Source organism: Eschrichtius robustus, chromosome 12 (assembly GCF_028021215.1).
Source record: "Eschrichtius robustus isolate mEscRob2 chromosome 12, mEscRob2.pri, whole genome shotgun sequence".
NCBI lineage: Eukaryota > Metazoa > Chordata > Mammalia > Artiodactyla > Eschrichtiidae > Eschrichtius > Eschrichtius robustus.
The window spans coordinates 43,952,377-43,971,492 of record NC_090835.1 but is presented as its reverse complement, the minus strand read 5'-3'; the positions used below and the strand labels follow the sequence as shown (position 1 = coordinate 43,971,492).

At 42.5% G+C, this 19,116-nt stretch overlaps 1 protein-coding gene across 1 annotated transcript in view; it reads left to right on the top strand.

Annotated features, from left to right (window-relative positions):
* SCN11A (sodium voltage-gated channel alpha subunit 11) overlaps positions 1-19,116 on the top strand; it is a 128,788-nt gene that overhangs the window by 85,946 nt on the left and 23,726 nt on the right. The window contains exons 15-22 of the mRNA XM_068556870.1: positions 459-697; positions 4,438-4,623; positions 6,894-7,262; positions 8,912-9,343; positions 11,875-11,994; positions 12,759-12,873; positions 15,047-15,201; positions 18,488-18,661. Coding sequence (XP_068412971.1) covers positions 459-697; positions 4,438-4,623; positions 6,894-7,262; positions 8,912-9,343; positions 11,875-11,994; positions 12,759-12,873; positions 15,047-15,201; positions 18,488-18,661 — 1,790 coding nt within the window. The remainder of the gene's footprint in view (positions 1-458; positions 698-4,437; positions 4,624-6,893; positions 7,263-8,911; positions 9,344-11,874; positions 11,995-12,758; positions 12,874-15,046; positions 15,202-18,487; positions 18,662-19,116) is intronic.

The following is a 19,116-nucleotide window of genomic DNA, read 5'->3' as shown; positions in this document are numbered from 1 at the left end:
CTGGCCTGAATTCAACCAACTGATAGCATGCCTTTTGTTTCAGTGCTTATAGATGCCCCTGCCTGAATATCTCCCCTTCCCCTGAGCCCTGGTAGCTTCCTGTGCTCTGGTACAGCCGTCACCATGGTCTTCCTTGAGTGAACATAACTTGGGCTTGTGTCTGTCTCTCTCATGGTTTCATAGCCAGTCAGTGTTGACTTCCCCATCTGTATCTCTCACAGTGCAGCCCTGCTCCCAGATGCTCAATGTAAGTATAAAGACTTCAAGTACTTGACTATATCACATGGAAGTTGAGTGTGGGAAACCTTCCTAACTATGCGTCAGTACCCTTCTTGACTGATCATGTTGTAGCACAGGAGATGCTAGGGAAGAGGGAGGAAGGAATGCACACAGGCAAAGAACAGCCAGACTGGCTCAGATCTAACTCCTCAAGTGCTCTTTCAATTCTCCTTCTCCAGAACAAGAAAAATCACAGGAACCTTGCCTCCCATGTGGGGAAAACCTGGCATCCAAATACCTCGTGTGGGACTGTAGCCCCCGGTGGCTGTGCATTAAGAAGGCCCTGAGAACCATGATGACTGACCCCTTTACTGAGCTGGCCATCACCATCTGCATCATAATCAACACTCTCTTCTTGGCCATGGAGCATTACAAAATGGACCAGAGTTTTGAGAATATGTTGTACACAGGGAATTTGGTAACTCTAGGCTTTTAAAAATATAAAACATATTTCAAACTTTGAATTATAACTCTTTCAAAGTCTAAACATTTTGTGAGTGGCCTAACCTAACATAGGTCTTTGGTCCTCTTAGGTGGAGTAAGAGGGAAAAGATGACCGTTAGGATTTTATTTTTACCCATTTCAGTAATTTTCCATGGGCCCCTGTTCGCCCTCTAGTACGTTGAGGTGTTTCTTTAGTCATCTAATGGATGACTAAAGAGTCATTCAGTGGTAAGGCAGAAGCAAGTAGACATCTTAAAAGGTCAACTATTTTGGATAATCAAGAAAACATTAACCATATCCAGAGACCCATGGTAATGAGTACCATGGTCCCCAGTGATATTGATGACATCATTTGTCACAAAACAGTGTGACTGCCGTTACTAAGTGTTATTTTCCCTGGAAAGGTGAGTCAGAGCCTGGAAGCTGTAGGAGGTTCTTTCCCAGGAGTAGGTGTGAGAGGCTTGTGGGGTGGGGTGGGCGTGGGGTTCCAGACTTGAGCCTGCTTCAGTGTGTTTGTTATTGGATGAAGCTATTCTCAGTTAAATTGGGAACATTAAGATAGGGGAGCAGATTTTTCAAGAACTGTTCACTTTAATTCATAGCTCCTGCAGAAGGCCCAAGGGAAAATTAGTTTCCCAAATATCAGAAATAATAAGTAAGTACCTAGTGAATGTTCTACCCTAATTTGCTAATGAGTTAATTAGCTAAAAATCTTACCAGAATGTCTAGCCTTTTCTTCTTACAGTTTTATGTTATTTTTCTAATTTCAAAAGCAATGCATATTTTTTTAATTTTAAAAATAAATAAAAATACAAAGAAGGGAAATACAAAGAAGAAACTCATTTCCTATGGTCTTACTAGCAAAGATGATCATTTTTAGCATTGCAGAGTATTTCCAGGCAGTATGTATGTATGTAGGTATTTTTAAATTTTCCTTTTTTTTCCACTTTGACAAGAACCCACAGTACGTATTGAATCAGGAGTTGGTCCACAGAGCTGCTTCCATGCATCAGGTTTAGGATGGTGTAGAACTGTAGACAGGTGCCTGTCACCCTTGGTTCCACATCCCATGTGCAGGAAGAGCAGGGAACTGCAGTATAAGAGCAGGGTGGATCTCCTTACAGACAGTCTGCATTTAAGTTCCTTTTCCCATACTGCCTTTGGGAAGAAGTGCCCTGTGGGTGTGCATAGGTCAGATTAGATTCCATGTTGCACAATAAAGCTAACACACAGAATACCTTCTAACAGGCTGGCATCTTCTGGGCTCCAGGCCAGGGTGTTTAGCTCTCTCCTGTTGAGGTGTCCCCGAATGGCCTGATGGTTTAGTTTCACTTGGAGGCAGAATGCTGTGCCCTCAGGGCCACAGTCCCTACCTTCACAGAGTTAGCAGAACCCATCTTTCAGCATCTCCTGGTAGATGGAGTTATTGGATAAATTCCAGAGAATACTCAAAGAACCCAGAGTCATCCGCCTGGACAGGGCTTCCCAATTGCAAAGGTGGTCTGTCCATCACTTCATCTGCTGGTCCAACTGTGGGAAATAGCCAAAGCCCGCCTCTCACATTTGCCACTGACCAGGCATCCGGCGTGCTGAGGTGAAGTTGCATTTTACAGTTGGAAGCTGGCAAATTAAGTGACATTTTTCTTCACTCTCTCCCAGAGGCAGAAGGAGCAGAGGGACATTGCTGGTGTCTGAGAACACAGGCAGCAGCTGGACCCTGGGTCCTGAAAATTGAAGGGAAACATGCAGAGCTGGTTATGTAGCCTGTGCATCTATTCCATGTGCCCCATTCCCTAGACATGCAAAAAAAGGGGCAGCCACCTCATCTCTTGTGCGCCCATGATGGCGGTGCGGGGAGACCTTGGAGCCCTGAGCTTGAAAGAGCACATTCAGACCTCTCCCGTCTGATGGGTGGACCAGGATTAAGCTGGCCTGTGGAGTTCTGTGGACTAGACTTAGAAATGGACTCTCTAGTCTTCAGAATTGCTTGAATCAAGCTAGTACATTGAGCTCCCAAGAAGTCATAAATAGCAATTGAATTGGATTGCAAAACCAATGGTCTCAAAGCATCTAGGGATGCTGTTGGGCTCAGACACCTAAAACTTGAAGGAGACGGGAGGAGGAAGAGTGGGTCAAAAGGGGATGGAGATCAGTCCAGCACAATTAACTGGAACGCGCAACACTGCCTGCTTTTAGGCGCTGGTTATGGCACTGGGCAGGGATAGGCAGCAATGTTTAAAGGGAAAAGATAGGTATAAGCTTTGATTTTTCTTTGCCACCCTTGATTTCTTTTTATTTGCCTATTCTGTGTTTATTTATGCCTATCCTTTTATTTTAACTCGTGTCATTTTATTTTAGGGATGTATTTTATAAATAGTAAGTCAATGACTTATTTATAAAAATAGATCACCTGTTACTTTTTAAGAAGGAAATTTGATCATTTAGGGGTTGTTTTTGTTGTTTCCAGAACTAAAGAGGAGAGTCTTATAACACAACGGTCCCCAACCTTTTTGGCACCAGGGACCGGTTTCGTGGAAGACAGTTTTTCCACGGACTGTGGAGGGGGGAGATGGTTCAGGTGGTAGTGCGAGCGATGGGGAGCGGCAGATGAAGCTTCGCTGGCTCGCCTGCCGCTCACCTCCTGCCTGGTTCCTAACAGGCCACAGACCGGTACTGGTCTGCGGCCCGGAGGTTGGGGACCCCTGTCCGTTTTAAAATGGACATTTTAAAAGACTTTAACCCTTTTCATATTACTGTATTATTTTCATACTATTGTTTTTCTCATTTCTATTTAATGTGTGTATGTGTGTGATAGAGAAAGTGCTATTGGCTATGAAGGAATGCTTTGCTTTATCTTCTGCAAAGAATAGAAGATAGATTTAGTTTTGAATTTGGCTACTATGCTACATTTTGCAAATTTCTTAAGCCTGTATTTATCTAATTGTTAAAGACAGAGAATTATTTTTCCCTTGGAAAAGACATAGTTTAGTGCTTTTTAAGCTCTTGCCCCTCCTTTTAATTCTTTGATATTTTGTTGTGGAATGATGCGCCCTGCATTCTAGTGAGTCTTTAGGATTATATTCTGACTTGCTAATCTTCCTTTCAACCATAACCAATCTAGGGTTTATCCTCTATATCAGGTTGCTCAAAGACATTTTTCTGTGCCTGGTAGTGTTTTTCAGTTCTCTGCTCTGGACCCTTTTAATTTAATTTTTTTTTTTTTTTTCTGATCAAGGTGTTGAGATTGAATGGTTAGGTGAACTCCTCCTGCATTCTGGTTTATGAATGATATTTATCTTTAGTTTTCAGAGCTGTTGTGTACTCCCCCCACTTCGGAGTTATTAGTATCTTAAAGAGAATTCAGAGGAGGAATTGCTTGACACTTCGTATTACTCTGCCATCTACCAAGAAGCCAACTTTGCTTTAATTTTTAACAGAATGGAAAATAACATTTATTCTCCATCCTGATGTCTCTTAGCTTGGTGACACTGGAGTGGAGGCCGTGGAGGAGGGCAGAGAGAGGGGCAAAGGTAGAGTGAGGTTCATACTACAGTGGTAAACGTTTCTTTTTTGTGGATTGCAGGGCATATTGTATCAAGCATGAGAATACATTTTATTTCTTTGTAACCTCTGTAATTCCCTTGGACCGTTCTTAAAAGTGTATCTCCAAGAAGAGGTAGCTTCCTTTTCTCATTTTTCTTTGTCTCGCTGTAGGTTTTCACTGGCATTTTCATGGCTGAAATGTGCCTAAAAATCATTGCGCTGGATCCCTACCACTACTTTCGTCGAGGCTGGAACATTTTTGACAGCATTGTTGCTCTTCTGAGCTTTGCAGAGGTGATAATAAATAGTATGTGTCCAGGAAAACAAAGTTGTATGTCACTTCGTTCCTTAAGAGTGGTAAGGCACTTTCTTTCCTTCTTTTTTTTTTAAGAGGCTGTCAGGATGATAATCCAGTTTAACCAGCTCGCTGTTTATTTATTTATTTATTTGGTTGCACCAGGTCTTAGTTGTGGCAGGCGGGCTCCTTAGTTGCAGCAGGCGGGCTCCTTAGTTGTGGCATGTATGTGTGGGATCTAGTTCCTTGACCAGGGATTGAACCTGGGCCCCCTGCATTGGGAGCATGGAGTCTTATCCACTGCTCCACCAGGGAAGTCCCATACTGAATAACTTATCTGACAGGATTGAAGAGTCTTGAGTGAGTTCAGTATCTAGTTTGGATTAAACTTTACCATCTTACCTTAACCTGAGAACCAAAACTGCACTCCCCCTCCCACCCAGGTCTTTAATACCTTTGTGAGTCCCAAGGGGTCTTCTCTCAGGTGAACCCCTACTTTCCTCCCTCTCTCTCCACAAGATGATCCTTCAGGCAGCCAGATTCAAAATTGTGTCTTCTGGTATCAGGACTCTGCTCCTTGCTTCGTGTACAACCCCTCCAATGATCTCTTCCCCCACAGAGCTCTGAGCCAGGCATCCTCACAGCTGGGCTCACCAAGGGGGTGTAGACTACAGAGCCCATGACGGGGGTCGGGTGCTGCCTGCAGGTGTTATCTCACAGGGTCCCTCCTCATTGCTGCCAGTACCACATTCCTTTTCTGTAGTCTTTGCCCTCCATCCACGAACCATTGGAGGCATCCTGGCAACCTTTGCCGAGCACCTGATAGGTACATGAGGGAAGGCTCAAAGGTGAGGAAAGCACTGCCTTCAAGGAGTTTGCAGTCTAGGGAAGATACAAGACAGGCCCAGAAATGACCATGAGGCAAAGTGGAGTGTGAGAGACCCCACAAGAGGTATGGACAGAAATCACAGAGAAATCACATGTGGGAGGGGAATAGGGAAACCACAAAAGGTGACCTCTTGTCCCTTTTCAGAGATTTACTTTTTTTTTGGCATGGATAGGATTTCTAAGCCTGTAGAATAAGACATTTGATTCAGTTACTTAAGCATACATTTTATACTTGGCATATGTTAGAAAATCACACTGCTTAAAGTCAGACGTTATTAGGCTGCTCCCTAAAGTTTTATTGGTGCTTGGGTGAGCAAAATTACATTTGCTTTACTATTGTTTAGGCTTATTACAGCCATGCTGTGAGGCAAGGAGCTCTGTGGCATTGCCTGTGGATAAGAACAGAACCACAGTTTCTCCCTGAGATGCCCTCAGCTCCCCTCTAAGTAGACAGTGGTGGTCCTTCTCTTGTGATATAAGTCTTACTGACCTGCAGTATCTCCCCACCCCGCAAACAGTTGATACTTAACAGGATTGTACTTTGGAGTGAAACCACTGGTTTACATTGAAAGTTAGTATAAGAAATAATCTATGAAACTAGTTGCTGTGTTGTTTCTAAGGTTGTTGTCTCCTATAAGGTCTGTAAGTTTCCATGGAGAAAATTTCTCGTGGAAAAAGAGAGTGTGTCTTGACTGGCTGATTGCCTTTTCTCTCCTAGGTACAAAACATCATGTTACTCTTGTCATCGTTATGAAGTTTAGATTCAAACTTGTGACCTCAAATATATAATACAGGAGTTAGCAAACTTTATCTGTAAAAGGCCAGATGGTAAATATTTTCAGCCTTACAGGCCATATGGTCTCTGTCGAAACCACTCAGCTTTTGCTATCGTAGCACGAAAGTAGCTGTAGACAGTAGAGAACGCATGTGCGTGGCTGTGTTCCAATAAAACGTTATTTATGGACATGGAAATTTGAACTTCATGCAATTTTCATGTGTAATGAAATATTTTAAAAAATTATTTCCAACCATTTAAAGATGTAAAAAACATTCTTACCTCTCAGGCCATATAAAAGCAGGCAATGGGATGGATGGGCCCTGGGGCCAGAGTTTTTGACCCTTGGTATATTATATAGGGTTCCAATACATTCATTATATTTAATAAACATGTATGCTCAATTCCACCATCATGATCCCAAAGTCTTTATCATTTAAAATATTAGACCAAAATATTCCATTTTTAAAACAAAAAGTAGATACAGGTGAATATTAGATTGGGACATGGAGTTGGTGACCATGTTTAGGATGGATCTGGCTTTGAAAAGATTTTTGAAAGTTGTAAATGCTGTGGTTTGGGAACATGTCATTTAAATTATAGCTGAGCAGATGGAATTTGTTCTTAACTGGCTTTTCTTCCATTTTTGTTTATTGTCTGTTTTTACAGCTGAGGGTCTTCAAGTTAGCCAAATCCTGGCCAACTTTAAACACACTGCTTAAGATAATTGGCCATTCCGTTGGAGCCCTTGGAAACCTGACTGTGGTCTTGGCCATTGTGGTCTTTATTTTCTCAGTAGTTGGCATGCAGCTTTTTGGCTCTAAATTCAATTGCATAAAGAGTAATTCAAAGTCCCATGATCCTGCAGTCCCATGTTTACGACGCTGGCACATGGGGGATTTCTACCACTCCTTTCTGGTGGTATTCCGCATCCTCTGTGGGGAATGGATCGAAAACATGTGGGAATGTATGCAAGAAGCTAACCAAGCACTGTGCATTATTGTGTTTCTGTTGATCATGGTGATAGGAAAACTCGTGGTGAGTGTCTTAGTTTTGTTGTTGTTGTCATTGTATTAAATACATGGACTAAACAAATGCATTGGTTTCTTTTGTAACACTTCACTAGTGAAAATTGTTACTCTAAGTATAGTATTATAAATGTAATGTTATATAATATTTTAAAATGTGCATTTGAATTTTGTTTGAAGACAGTACGGTAAGCATGAAAGAAAACCTTGTCACATAGTGCTCATAAAGATGTCCCAATGTCTATCCTACTCCAGGTGGTTATTCAAATCGCCATTGATTGGCCGAGGTAGGGGTTTTTGACTTAATTTGTTCAATAGATGTAAAGAGATGTCCACTGAGGAAGGTTTCTTGTTGTTTAAAAGAAGAAGAAGGAGGAGGAGGAAGAGGAGGAGGAGGAGGAAGGGGGAGAGAAGGAGGAGGGGAGAGGAGAAGGAGGAGGGGAGGAAGGAGGGATGAGGAAAAAAAGTGGTCCTTTTACTTCCTCTGGACCTTTTATGACCGTGACTCTTGGTAGAACTGCAAACATGATGCAACCATGAGAAGAACTAAACTAAGACAAAGTAAGCACTGAGGAAGATAGAGGGAAGGTGGAACCAACCTATTGTCGGGTCATGATTGGTCCCCTGTTTAAAACGTTTCAAATATCTTGTCATGTGACATTTTCTTATTGTGTAAGCTGCCCTGAGTCTGTTACTTGCAGCTGGAAACATGGCTGTTTATGGAGAGGCTAATTAGGTGTACACCAGTGAGGGTATGAAGAGACAGGAGACAGACAGGGATACCTGAGCATAAGATCTTCAGAATTGAGTTGGGGCTTTCATGCAAATATAATTAATAATCCACATAGAAATAAAATTAACTATCCTAAATACCTAATAAGTGATGTTGATAGACAGTAAGACATATGAAAGATCAGAAGGGCAGGGTATCACCCAAGGGAGTGGGAAGGGAGCACTAAGAAAGGCTTTGTGGGAGACACAGTACTTGAGAAGGGCACTTAAGAGGTAAAGAGGACTTAGCAAACAGAGGAGAGCTTGAGCAAAGATCCAGACTTGGGAATTCTCCTGGTGAAGCTGAGGAAGAGTGACTAGACCCGTTAACACCCACAAGACACTTCTCCCAGAGAGCTGTATATGTTTGAGCTGGCGAGAGCCACAACAAAAGAGATTTAAAAAAGCCTGCACAAGTATACCATCTCTCAAATTGTGCAGACAGGAGAGGACCTCATAGCACAGCAGTCTTAGACATCAGACCCATATCCCTGGGGGCAATTCTAGAAAAAGTCCAACTTCATGATTCTGGCTGATCCCCAAGGAATATCCACTTTTGATTTTGCCACATGGTTTCACCATTCAGCCTTACACTGGCCAGGGTCTACAATACGTGCTGCTTACACACAGACAGACTGGATATGGCTGTCTGCACCCTTTAACTTCAATTTTTCTTTTGTCTTATCTTGATGTCCCTATTACTTCCTCAGTCTTCTCTCCTTTTATTTATTTTATAGATGAACTTTCTTGGGAGGCAGAAGGACATAGAACTCTCATTTGATTTTGTTTTGGGTCTTGGGGAAAAGTTGTTGTGGAAACCTACTGTATTCTTTCCTTTGCTAAATTTTTCATTCTCCTTATGTCCCCCCTCCCTTTGCCCCTTCCCAGGTACTCAACCTCTTTATTGCCTTGCTGCTCAATTCCTTCAGCAATGAGGAGAGAGATGGACACTTGGAAGGAGAAGTCAGGAAAACCAAAGTCCAGTTAGCCCTGGACCGGTTCTGCCGGGCTTTTTGTTTTGTGATATATACTCTTGAGCATTTTTGTACCAAGTGGTGCAGGAGACAACATTTACCAAAGCAAAAAGAGGTGACAGAAGGCCCTGAGGCAGAGAGCAAAGGTGTCATTCCCCTGGTCACAGAGATGAGAAAGGGCCCAGAGACCTGGGAGGAGTTTGGTGTACTGACTTCCGCACCAAAGACCTTGAGTGTCGGGCATGATCGGACTTGGTTGGCCCCACTAGCAGAGGAAGAAGATGATGCTGAATCCCCTGGTGAAGATAAGGCACAGCCTGTCACACAACCTGAGGCTGGAAAACAGGTATGAAGGTTCACACATTAACTTAGAGGTTGTACAAAGCTAGAGTTGCCATGGGGCACTGGTTGCCTGCCCTGTTCTGAGCACTATGCAGAGATGATAAGGGTATAAAATGTGGCGGCTGCACATCCGGGGCTGGTTCTAATCATGGTCCTGCACATGTGGCACAGGTGGGAGGTGTCAGAGGAGTTCAGACGGGAGCACGATCAGAGTGGGCTGGGGCAACAGGGGAATCAAGTGCCTTTGGTTGAGCCCTAAAAGAAGAAGTATAGAGTTTGAATTGGCTGAAAGGTGAGAAAGGGAGTGTGGAAGGTGAAGTGAATAGCACAAAAAGAGATTTTGTTTCTTATGAATTGCCTGCCACCCTGGGAAGGATCACTTAGCCATAGCTGCTACCCCTAGTACTCGGAGGGACAGTAGTCTCTCATCTCTCAGCCTCCCTCTTCCTGCATGGAACCTCTGCCCTGCAAACTAGCTGGAGTAAGGGTGATCAGGGCCCCAGTATTCTCAAGCTTTTGAACCTGGAATAGAGTCTCTGTCCTATGAGTAGAAACTGAATTGAAAAAGGAAATCCAATGTCTTGGCCACATTCACCAGAAATTTAGCCTCTTCAACTCAGAGTTGGAGGAGATGAGAAAAGTTGGTGACCTGCACCTTCTGGTGAGATACATATCTCTTGATTGGGAGCTGAGGGTAAAGGGAGCCCCATCTTCTTGGTCACATCTGCCTAGAGTGGAGCTTCTGTCAAACTGAGCTGGGGGTGGGAAGGAAGAGAGCAGGTCATGCATGGCTCAAGTGACATAGACTCCTGCTGTTATTACTGAAATGTGTAGATTTTTTTAGTAAATATTTCTTCATTTGCTGTATGCCCTTAGGACAATTTCCAGAAACTGAAATGATTTTTTTATGAATATTTTCCACCACTTATGTTAATTTTTCTGTGGAGCATGTCTGCAGAGCTTCTTACTTTACCATCCAGGAAGCGAAATTCTGTATATCTTTTTTTAATTAAATTCTAAACTTGTTAATTTTAATGATGCTTTCAGATTACTATACTAATTTCTTTTTTTTTCTCAAGTAAATTCACCTCCCTGTAGCTAATTTTTGAGGGCTACTGGTTTTATGTTTGTCTCCTCATACATTTTGGAGTGTGAATTTGAAAGCTCATCTTTGTGGGAGGATCTGTCCCTCTCTTTGCAGTCTAAGTTCTGTGGTATCTTTAATTGACCCTCCTAGGGGATCCATTTCAGAACTAAGTCTTGTATTGCCAACTTGGGATTCTTGTCTAATAGTGATACTGGGCATTTTGCAGATCCAGTCACTGAACCAGTGGCTCCCTTTGCCCAGGTCTTGTTTCTGAGGCTGTGCTTCCTCCTTCCTCTCTAGGTATGCAGCTTTGTATAATTGTAATCCCAAACATTGGCCACAGCTTCTTTTATTTATTTATTTATTTATTTTTAACATCTTTATTGGAGTATAATTACTTTACAATGGTGTGTTAGTTTCTGCTTTATAACAAAGTGAATCAGCTATATATATACATATATCCCCATATCTCTTCCCTCTTGTGTCTCCCTCTCTCCCACCCTCCCTATCCCACCCCTCTAGGTGGTCACAAAACCACAGCTTCTTTTGACTTTCTCTCTTAAGTGCAAGAACTTCAACCCAGCCCACAGTTTCAAGCTTTGGACATAACTGTGGTTTCCTTCCTCACACGGGGCCCTTTTATTCACCATTACCTGCTACATGCTTTAAATTGTTATTACTTTATATTTTTGTTCTGTGTCTGGTCCATAGATAATGTGTACCTGTTTATTGTGTGTATATGTTCAAAGGGGAGAAGTGTTCTTAAATCATGACCTTACAGTGTCAGATTCACAGGAACCCTCACATAGATTTTAGGATGAAACCTTCACTTAAGGTGTGACTTTGCATATCCTTCTTGGATTTAGCTGCAGGTCATAGGACAAAATTTATTTTTTATTTTTATGTTGTGATATATTTTCATATTTTCTTTATGCCTTTCAGTTACCTATTTTGCTAAGCCAACCCTCTGTACCAAACAGAGTAAAAAATTATTTTCCAAGTTATTCTTCTAATATTTTTATTCATCTATTTTTACATCAGAACATCAAATGATTATGGATTTTAATTTTTACTATATTCTGACATTGTAATATTTTTTCAGGGATAACTAATTATGCCAGTACCATTTATTAAACAATTTATTATTTTGCCATTGAATTGAAAGGCTACAGTAAGTTTCACCTCTTAATTATTTGGTGAATTTTGTATCCAAACCGTATTGTTTTGATTATATTACTTATGAGTAAGTTTTGTTATCTGTTTCCTATAGTAGTGTTCCAGAATTATTTTATGTTGAGTTTTTCCAGGATCAGTTTTCAAAAGTAAAACGGAAAAGGTTAATAATGTAATAATTTTCATGACAAACAGAAAACCAAATAGAATTCAAACTTGTTTCATCTCAAGTGAGATGTCCAGGAGGAATATTAATTCTACTTGGGGTTTCTCAGTGTCAGGCCAGTGAACTCCATCAGAAGACCAAGGAGCCCACCAGTCCAGGAGCTCAGAGTGTGGAAATGGACATATTCTCTGAAGATGATCCTTATCTGTCGATACAGAATCCCCGAAAGGTAATTTTCCCAGGGTGTTCCCAGAAGAAACATGGCTCATCCATACACCTCCTCCAAGATAGCCACTGTGGAAAAATATCAAGATTAGTACAAAGCAAACCGCCAGAATTAGATCTTAAGCAAATGTCTAGGCCAGGGTTTCTCAACCTCTCCACTATGACATTTGGGACAGGATAATTCTGTGTTATGTGGACTATTCTGTGTATTGTAGGGTGTTCAGCAGTACTCTGGCCTCTACCCACTAGATGCCCATAGCATCCCCCCATTGTAAAAATAAAAAATGTCTTTAGACATTGCCAAAATGTCTCCTAAAGGGTAAAATCAATGACATTGCCAAAATGTCTCCTGGAGGGTAAAATCAACGAGAACCACTGTTCTAGGCCTATTATTCTGGGAGTTGAGGTAGCTGACAATTTCAGTCTCAGTAAAGTAGCATCCTTCTCATCACCTGGCTTCCATATTTGGAGTTAGTCAGCAGATCAGAGGTAAGATTTGGAGGGAGGAAAAGGTTGAGGTACTGTGTCTTCATGTGCCTTATCTTTCATCAGCCAATGGAGAGCAGTTAGAGAATTCTTTCCTGAAGTCAGGGCTGGTCAGAACATTTAGGAAAGAACGCAACAAGAGGTATACTTTCTAGACACCCCTCATACCTTTGCCTAGCTAGTTTCATGCATAAAAAGTCATAAAATAAGGTATTAGGTATTAACCATGGTGACAGAGGGTGTTGGAAAGTGATTCCCCCTTTCCTTTGTTCTGATGTACAGAAGTCTGATGCTACGAGTGTGCTCTCAGAATGTAGCACCACTGGTCCACAGGATCCCTTTAGGCGGGTACTTGAAATGGTTCCCAAAAAGGAACCAGAGAGATGTTTGCCCAAAGGTAAGTGGCAGTATTCCTACATTCAGTTCATGGAATATTTCGATGGGATTCTGTAATTCTTTGAAGATCTATGGTTTTGATAGATGCCTTCTTTCTACTTCTACTGGAGACAAAAGTGAAGAGTCTTCCCTGGATTCTTGGGACCATTTCAGGAAATTCTTGATTTAGGTGGGGTCAACTTGTACAGCCCAACTACCAGGGTAGAAAATCTAGAAAACTTTCCTAGAAAGCCCACTGGGCCAGTATTTTTGCCACTTGGTAGAGTTCCCAGTACATCAATTGTCAGGATGTACTAGAGGTCATAGACCAAGAGAACTTGACCATAAGTCTGGGGTTGACTAGAGCCCTTGCCAGGCCCTCAACTCATCTCTCAAGATTTTTCTCTGGGAGCAGGGGTCCAAGATGGTGGCGTAGGAAGACCCTGAGCTCACCTCCTTCCATGGACACACCAACTCTACACCTACTTATAGAGCAGTTCCTCCTGAAAAAGACCTGAGGGTTGATTGAACAGCTACTGCACATAGAAAGACCACATAGAAACGGGTAGGAAAGACGGAGACATGGTATCCATGGGAATCCCACCCCCAACTTAGTGACCTACAGTAGGAAGTAATATTGCTGCTGGGCCAGAGCACAGACTCACCCACCTTGGGACGCAGCAAGAAAACAGCAGTTTAAAGGGCATCTAGACTATACTGGAAGGAAATCCATGTACTAACCCTAGAGCTTCTGCCAAATGAGCAGGGAAGTACTGGAGCCCTCTGTGGGGTCAGAGGCACCAGAGAGCGCCTTTGTTTGAGTCACCCCTAGAACTCCCCCTGGCCCTCACTCACTCCAGCTCTAGCTACCCCACCAAGGCAGCCTTTGCCTCAGCACTCCGCAGGGACTGACTCCAGCCCAAGCCTGCTCTAACCCCAGCTGCCCCCCAGCTGCCCCGCCTGGGTGGCCTTAGGAGGAGTGCTCCCCAGAGATTGCCCCTGGCAAGCTCCAGCCCCAGTTGCCCTGCTAAAGCTGCCAGGTGCAAGCCATCTACACAGGGGATACTCACACACGAGTCCACTCCTTTGAGACCAAGATAGGTAGCTGTTTCACCTAGTTCATAGAAACAAAAACTGAAAGTCATAATGAGGAGATAGAGGAATGTATTCCAAATGAAAGAACAAAATAAAACCCCAGGAAAAACCCTAAAGAAACAGAGGTAAGTAATTTACCTGATAAAGAATTCAAAGAGATGATCATAAGAATTCTGACCAAACTAGGGAGGAAAATGAACTTCATCCCAGTAAGAACTTCAACGAAGACTTAGAAAATGTAGGAAAGAATTGAATAATACAATAATAATACAATCCACACCAAGACACATTATAATTAAAATGTCAAAAATTTGAATATATTGTGCCAGTCCCTTTGCTCTGTAAAGTTTCTGCTGAAAAATCATCTGATAGTATTATGGAGGTTCTCTTGTATAAAGCTAGTTCTTTTTCTCTTGCTGCTTTTAAGAGTCTCTCTTTATCTTTAATTTTTGACATTTTAATTATAATGTATCTTGGCATGGATCTCTTTGGGTTCATCTTGTTTGGGAATCTCTGTGCTCCCAATCTCCAAACTTGGATGCCTGTTTCCTTCCCCAGGTTAGGGAAGTTTTCAGCTATTATTTCTTCAAATAAGTCTTTTGTCCCTTTTCTCCTTCTGAGGCCCCTATAATGCTAATGTTAGTATGCTTGATGTTGTCTCAAGGATCCCTTAAACTCTTCACATTTAAAAAAATTCTTCTTTTTGCTGTTCTGATTGGGTGATTTCCACTACCCTGTCTTCCGGATCACTGATTTCATTCTTCTGCATCCTCTAATCTGTTAATTCCCTCCAGTGCATTTTTCATTTTAGTTATTGTATTCTTCAGTTCTGATTGGTTCTTTTTTATATTTCCTATAGTTCTGTATCTTTGTTGAATTTCTCACTGAGTCAGAACTGGCACATTATGACTCCTATTCTGCTTTGTTGGCCAAATGTTGTCACATGGCTAAACCCAGATTCAAGGGGTTGGAAAAAGACTCCACCTCTTTAGTTGGAGGATTTGCAGAGTCACATGGTGTGTACAAGGAGGGGTGAAGAGTTGGGCTATTAATGCACATGTATTATAGACACTAATGATAGTGATGCTAATTCCTTGCAGGCCTGGATTGCTGCTCTCCATGCTGTACTGTGGACAAGAGAAAGTCCCCCTGGATCATTTGGTGGAAACTGCGGAAAACCTGCTACCAAATAGTGAAACACAGCTGGTTTGAGAGCTTTATTATCTTTGTGATTCTGCTGAGCAGTGGGGCACTGGTAAATTATCATGGTCTTGTGGGGACATTGGGGATCAAGGCAGCTGGGTGGCTTCATTCTGACTTGGCCCCTCACGGGGTTGTGAATGTGGGGAGACCAAGAAGAAGTGGGATCTCTGCTGTTGTATCCCCTTAGGGGACAGGGTTTTGCACAACAAGTTCTGGAGGAATGCTACAACCGGGAAATCCCCAAGCCAAAGATGCTTTACCTGTGGGAAGGATGACCCAAATTGGCACTTTCTCTTTCTTTCTTCCTTCCTTCCTTCCTTCCTTCCTTCCTTCCTTCCTTCCTTCCTTCCTTCCTTCCTTCCTTCCTTCTTCCTTCCTTTCTTCCTTCCTTTCTTTCTTTCCTTCCTTCCTTCCTTCTATATTGGCTGCACCACACAGCATGCAGGAACTTAGTTCCCCTACCACGGATTGAACCCATGCCCCCTGCAATGGAAGTGTGTAGTCTTAACCACTGGACTGTCAGGGAAGTCCCCAAATAGGCACTTTAAAGTGGCTATTGGAGTCTTGCCCTTGACTCCAAGTCTGTCCATCATTCCTGGAGGATTTCTAGACATTTTCACTGTATCCTACACGTTTCCTCCTCTAGACGGCAATGCTCCTATTCTCTTTTTTCCTGAAGACCATAGTGCTGCTTTCTAAAAGGTAAAACATTAGGAGGAGAAGTCAACAGGGACCAGATTAGGATATAAGTTGCCTTGGTATTTTTCACCACTCATGATCCCTTGAGAGGAGAGACAAAGAGATACCACTTTATGTGTATGACAGATCCTTCTAAATTGAGGTATGGTGTGATTTCCAGTGAGGTTTGGAAATAACTGAATCCATCAGCCTCCCTAGCCATATAGTCATAAACTCCTTTCTGCTCTCTCTTCTCACCTTGTAGTCCATCTTTCCTCCTCTGCACGTATATACCCACCTTGGGCAACAGTATGTTCTCTCTTATCACCTACATGTTTCTCTCTCTCCCTCCCATTATGTTCTGTGTCTCCTCTTAAAATGGCCATAATATAAAACTAAATTCTCTTATTATTTGTCATGTCAAGTGGAATGGAGTACTGAGCTATCCCTTATGGATTTAGAGTCACAGAACATTTCACAAGTTGCTAGGAGGGACAAGGACATGTCTTGTTCCTACACCCCTGCCTTCCTGGTTAGTGCTTTTACACCTGTGTAATCTCTAGGTGAAAGGAGAAGAGCACACATGGGGGCCCACCAGAGCCTGTGATCAACAGACATCCCCATTTACCTGCTTACTGTAATATAAATTATCCCTGAAACAAAAAAGAAAATTTCCCTAAGACCATCCCAGAGAACTCCCTTGATTAATTTTTATCGCTCACCCTGTAGGGTTCCCTGTAATCTTCTGGTGATTACATCTCACCAGCTGTCTACACTTCCAAAAGATAGGGTTCTTGCATTTATTCCACAAATGGTCATTGTTGTTTGCCATGCCCTGTGTTAGTCAGTAGCAAAGCAGTGGTGTTGTCACAAGGTCACAGACACATACCCCATGCACTGTGTGAGAAAACTTATAATCAGAAAAGTAGCAGAGGGCACACAATCCTCTTAGTTCTCATCTGCCTTCAGATGAGGCAAGCATAGCCTAGGCAGAGTGATACTGAGCACACAATGCAGAGGGTTCCAGGAGAGGGACCCAGGCCCTGTTTCACTACACATATTTATAGAGAAATGGAGACAAGAAACATCTAGTCCCTCACCACCGTATGTAGTATATGAACCAGCAGCCTCTTATCACCTGGCAGCTTATTAAAAATGCAGAGTCTTGGGCCCACCCCAGACCTGCTGAATCAGAACCTAGGTGATTTGGGGCTCATTAGAGTTTGAGAAGCTCTGATTTGGGCAACTACTTAATAATGGGAGCTTCCTGGATTAGGAAATGGCCTAGTTATATTATGGGAGCTTCCAAAGCTCAGTTGCTGATATCAGCCTGCTCTTCCATTGGGCAAACTCAGACCTGCTGAGCCAGCTTGTTGCTAAGTTTCCAAAATGAGAGAGGAAATGAGCTTCCAACACCATTCAGATTTGTCTCTCCTCAAGAGGCAAACAGACAATCCCTGACCTTCAGGAGCTTGGAGGCTAGTAGGGAAGACAGATGGAGTCCAGGCAATTATAGACCAGGGCCATAGTGATACACTCAGAGAAGCAGTGGGTGACATAGAGCCATGTAGGATGGCACCTAACCTATTCCTGTGGAAGAAGGACAGTTTCCTATAGAAGATATAAGCTAAGCTGAGATCTTAAAGGCTGACCAGGAGCCAGTGGGGCAGAGGAGGAGATGAAGGGCCTTCTTCTGTCAAAAGCCCACTTGGGGGTTGGAAATGAGACTGTTTTATTCTTTATTCTTTTTCCCTAGGGTTGTGGGACTGTGAGATTACCTTCGTCCCTGACAGCAGGGCTGATTTCTTTCTTGCCTTCATTTGGCATTGCCTGCCAAATGAGTTGGCAGGTTTAGTGCCTCTTCTCTCTTTTCTTTCATCCTCAGTAACACTGTAAAGACCAAAAGGACAGCTTATACCCTAGTAATATAGACCCTGAAGAGTCACACGCACACATACTTCAGGTGAAGGAAATGTTTGGATGTAGCATGGAAAAAGGTCTCTCCAAAAGCTTGGATATCTAATTTTCATAAATTACACTTAATGAAGTTTAATATTCAAAGTAACTTACATTGGGAGCTCTAGCCCAGTGCTTCCCAAACTTTTGCAAATCATGGTTCACATACAAAATGATCACATATGTAGGGAACACTGGGGTAAACGGATAATGCTGTTTGTGGTGGAAGATGACGAGCCTCAGGGTTGGCAGGATCCAGAGTGTGGGCTAAGGTGTTTGGACTTGATGCTGTAAGCAACAAAGAGCCACTGAATAGAGCCACCCAGGTAACTAGGGGGATGAGAGAGATGGTGTATGCCATTGGGAGTTTCTGGAAAAGTTGGCAAGATATTGTTGGCAAGAGTTGAAAGGATTAGGAAGACCAGGAAATAGTGTGGTGAAGATTTTTTTGGTAAATATTCCAGGAGCCAGTGATGAGAGCCTGGGGAACTATAGTGGCAACAGAAATCTAGAAATAGGATTTTCCTTCTTCTGGTTTTACTTACTCAAGGAATTGTTTCTATTGGAAAAGTTCAGCCTTAATACCTTTTGAGCAAAACCTTGTCACCAAGAGAGGTACTAGTTTATTCAAATAAGGAAGAAAAATAAAAAGTACAGTCAGCAGAGAGTTCAACTTGGCCTTTGGATGTGCTTTATCATTTCAGGTATTTGAAGATATTTACCTTGGTACACAACCCAAAATCCAAGCAATACTTAATTGTACTGACAGTATTTTCACATACATTTTTATCTTGGAGATGGGTCTGAAATGGGTGGCCTTTGGATTTAGGAAGTACTTCACCAGTGCCTGGTGCTGGCTCGATTTCATCATTGTGATTGTAAGTTTACCATCTCTGTGTCTCATGCAGGTGGGGATTGAGGCGGGGTGGGTAGGAGTGGAGGAGGGGATCACATGGGAGCTGCTTTTCCTGTGTGCCTTATATGAGTGCCTCTCCAAAATATTTTCTTCACATTCATCCATCAGCAGTCCAGCCTTTCCTCGTTCCCATTCCTCATATGCTGCATCTCATACGCTCACCACCTCAACCCTTTCCATGATAGTACTCATTCACTTCTCTCCATAAGCACTGCTTATGTCTGATGTAAATCTAGAATAACTTTGCATATTCTCTACTTTTACTTCTCCTTCCAACTTTTCATTTCTTTTCAAGACTTCTCAAAGCAGGTCAGCAGCGAGCAGATTAGACTGGTCTCCGTCTTGATTGTCAAGCAACAAAGAGGATTATTCACATACATTTTTTCATTTAATCTGAACAACAGTGTTCCGAGTTAA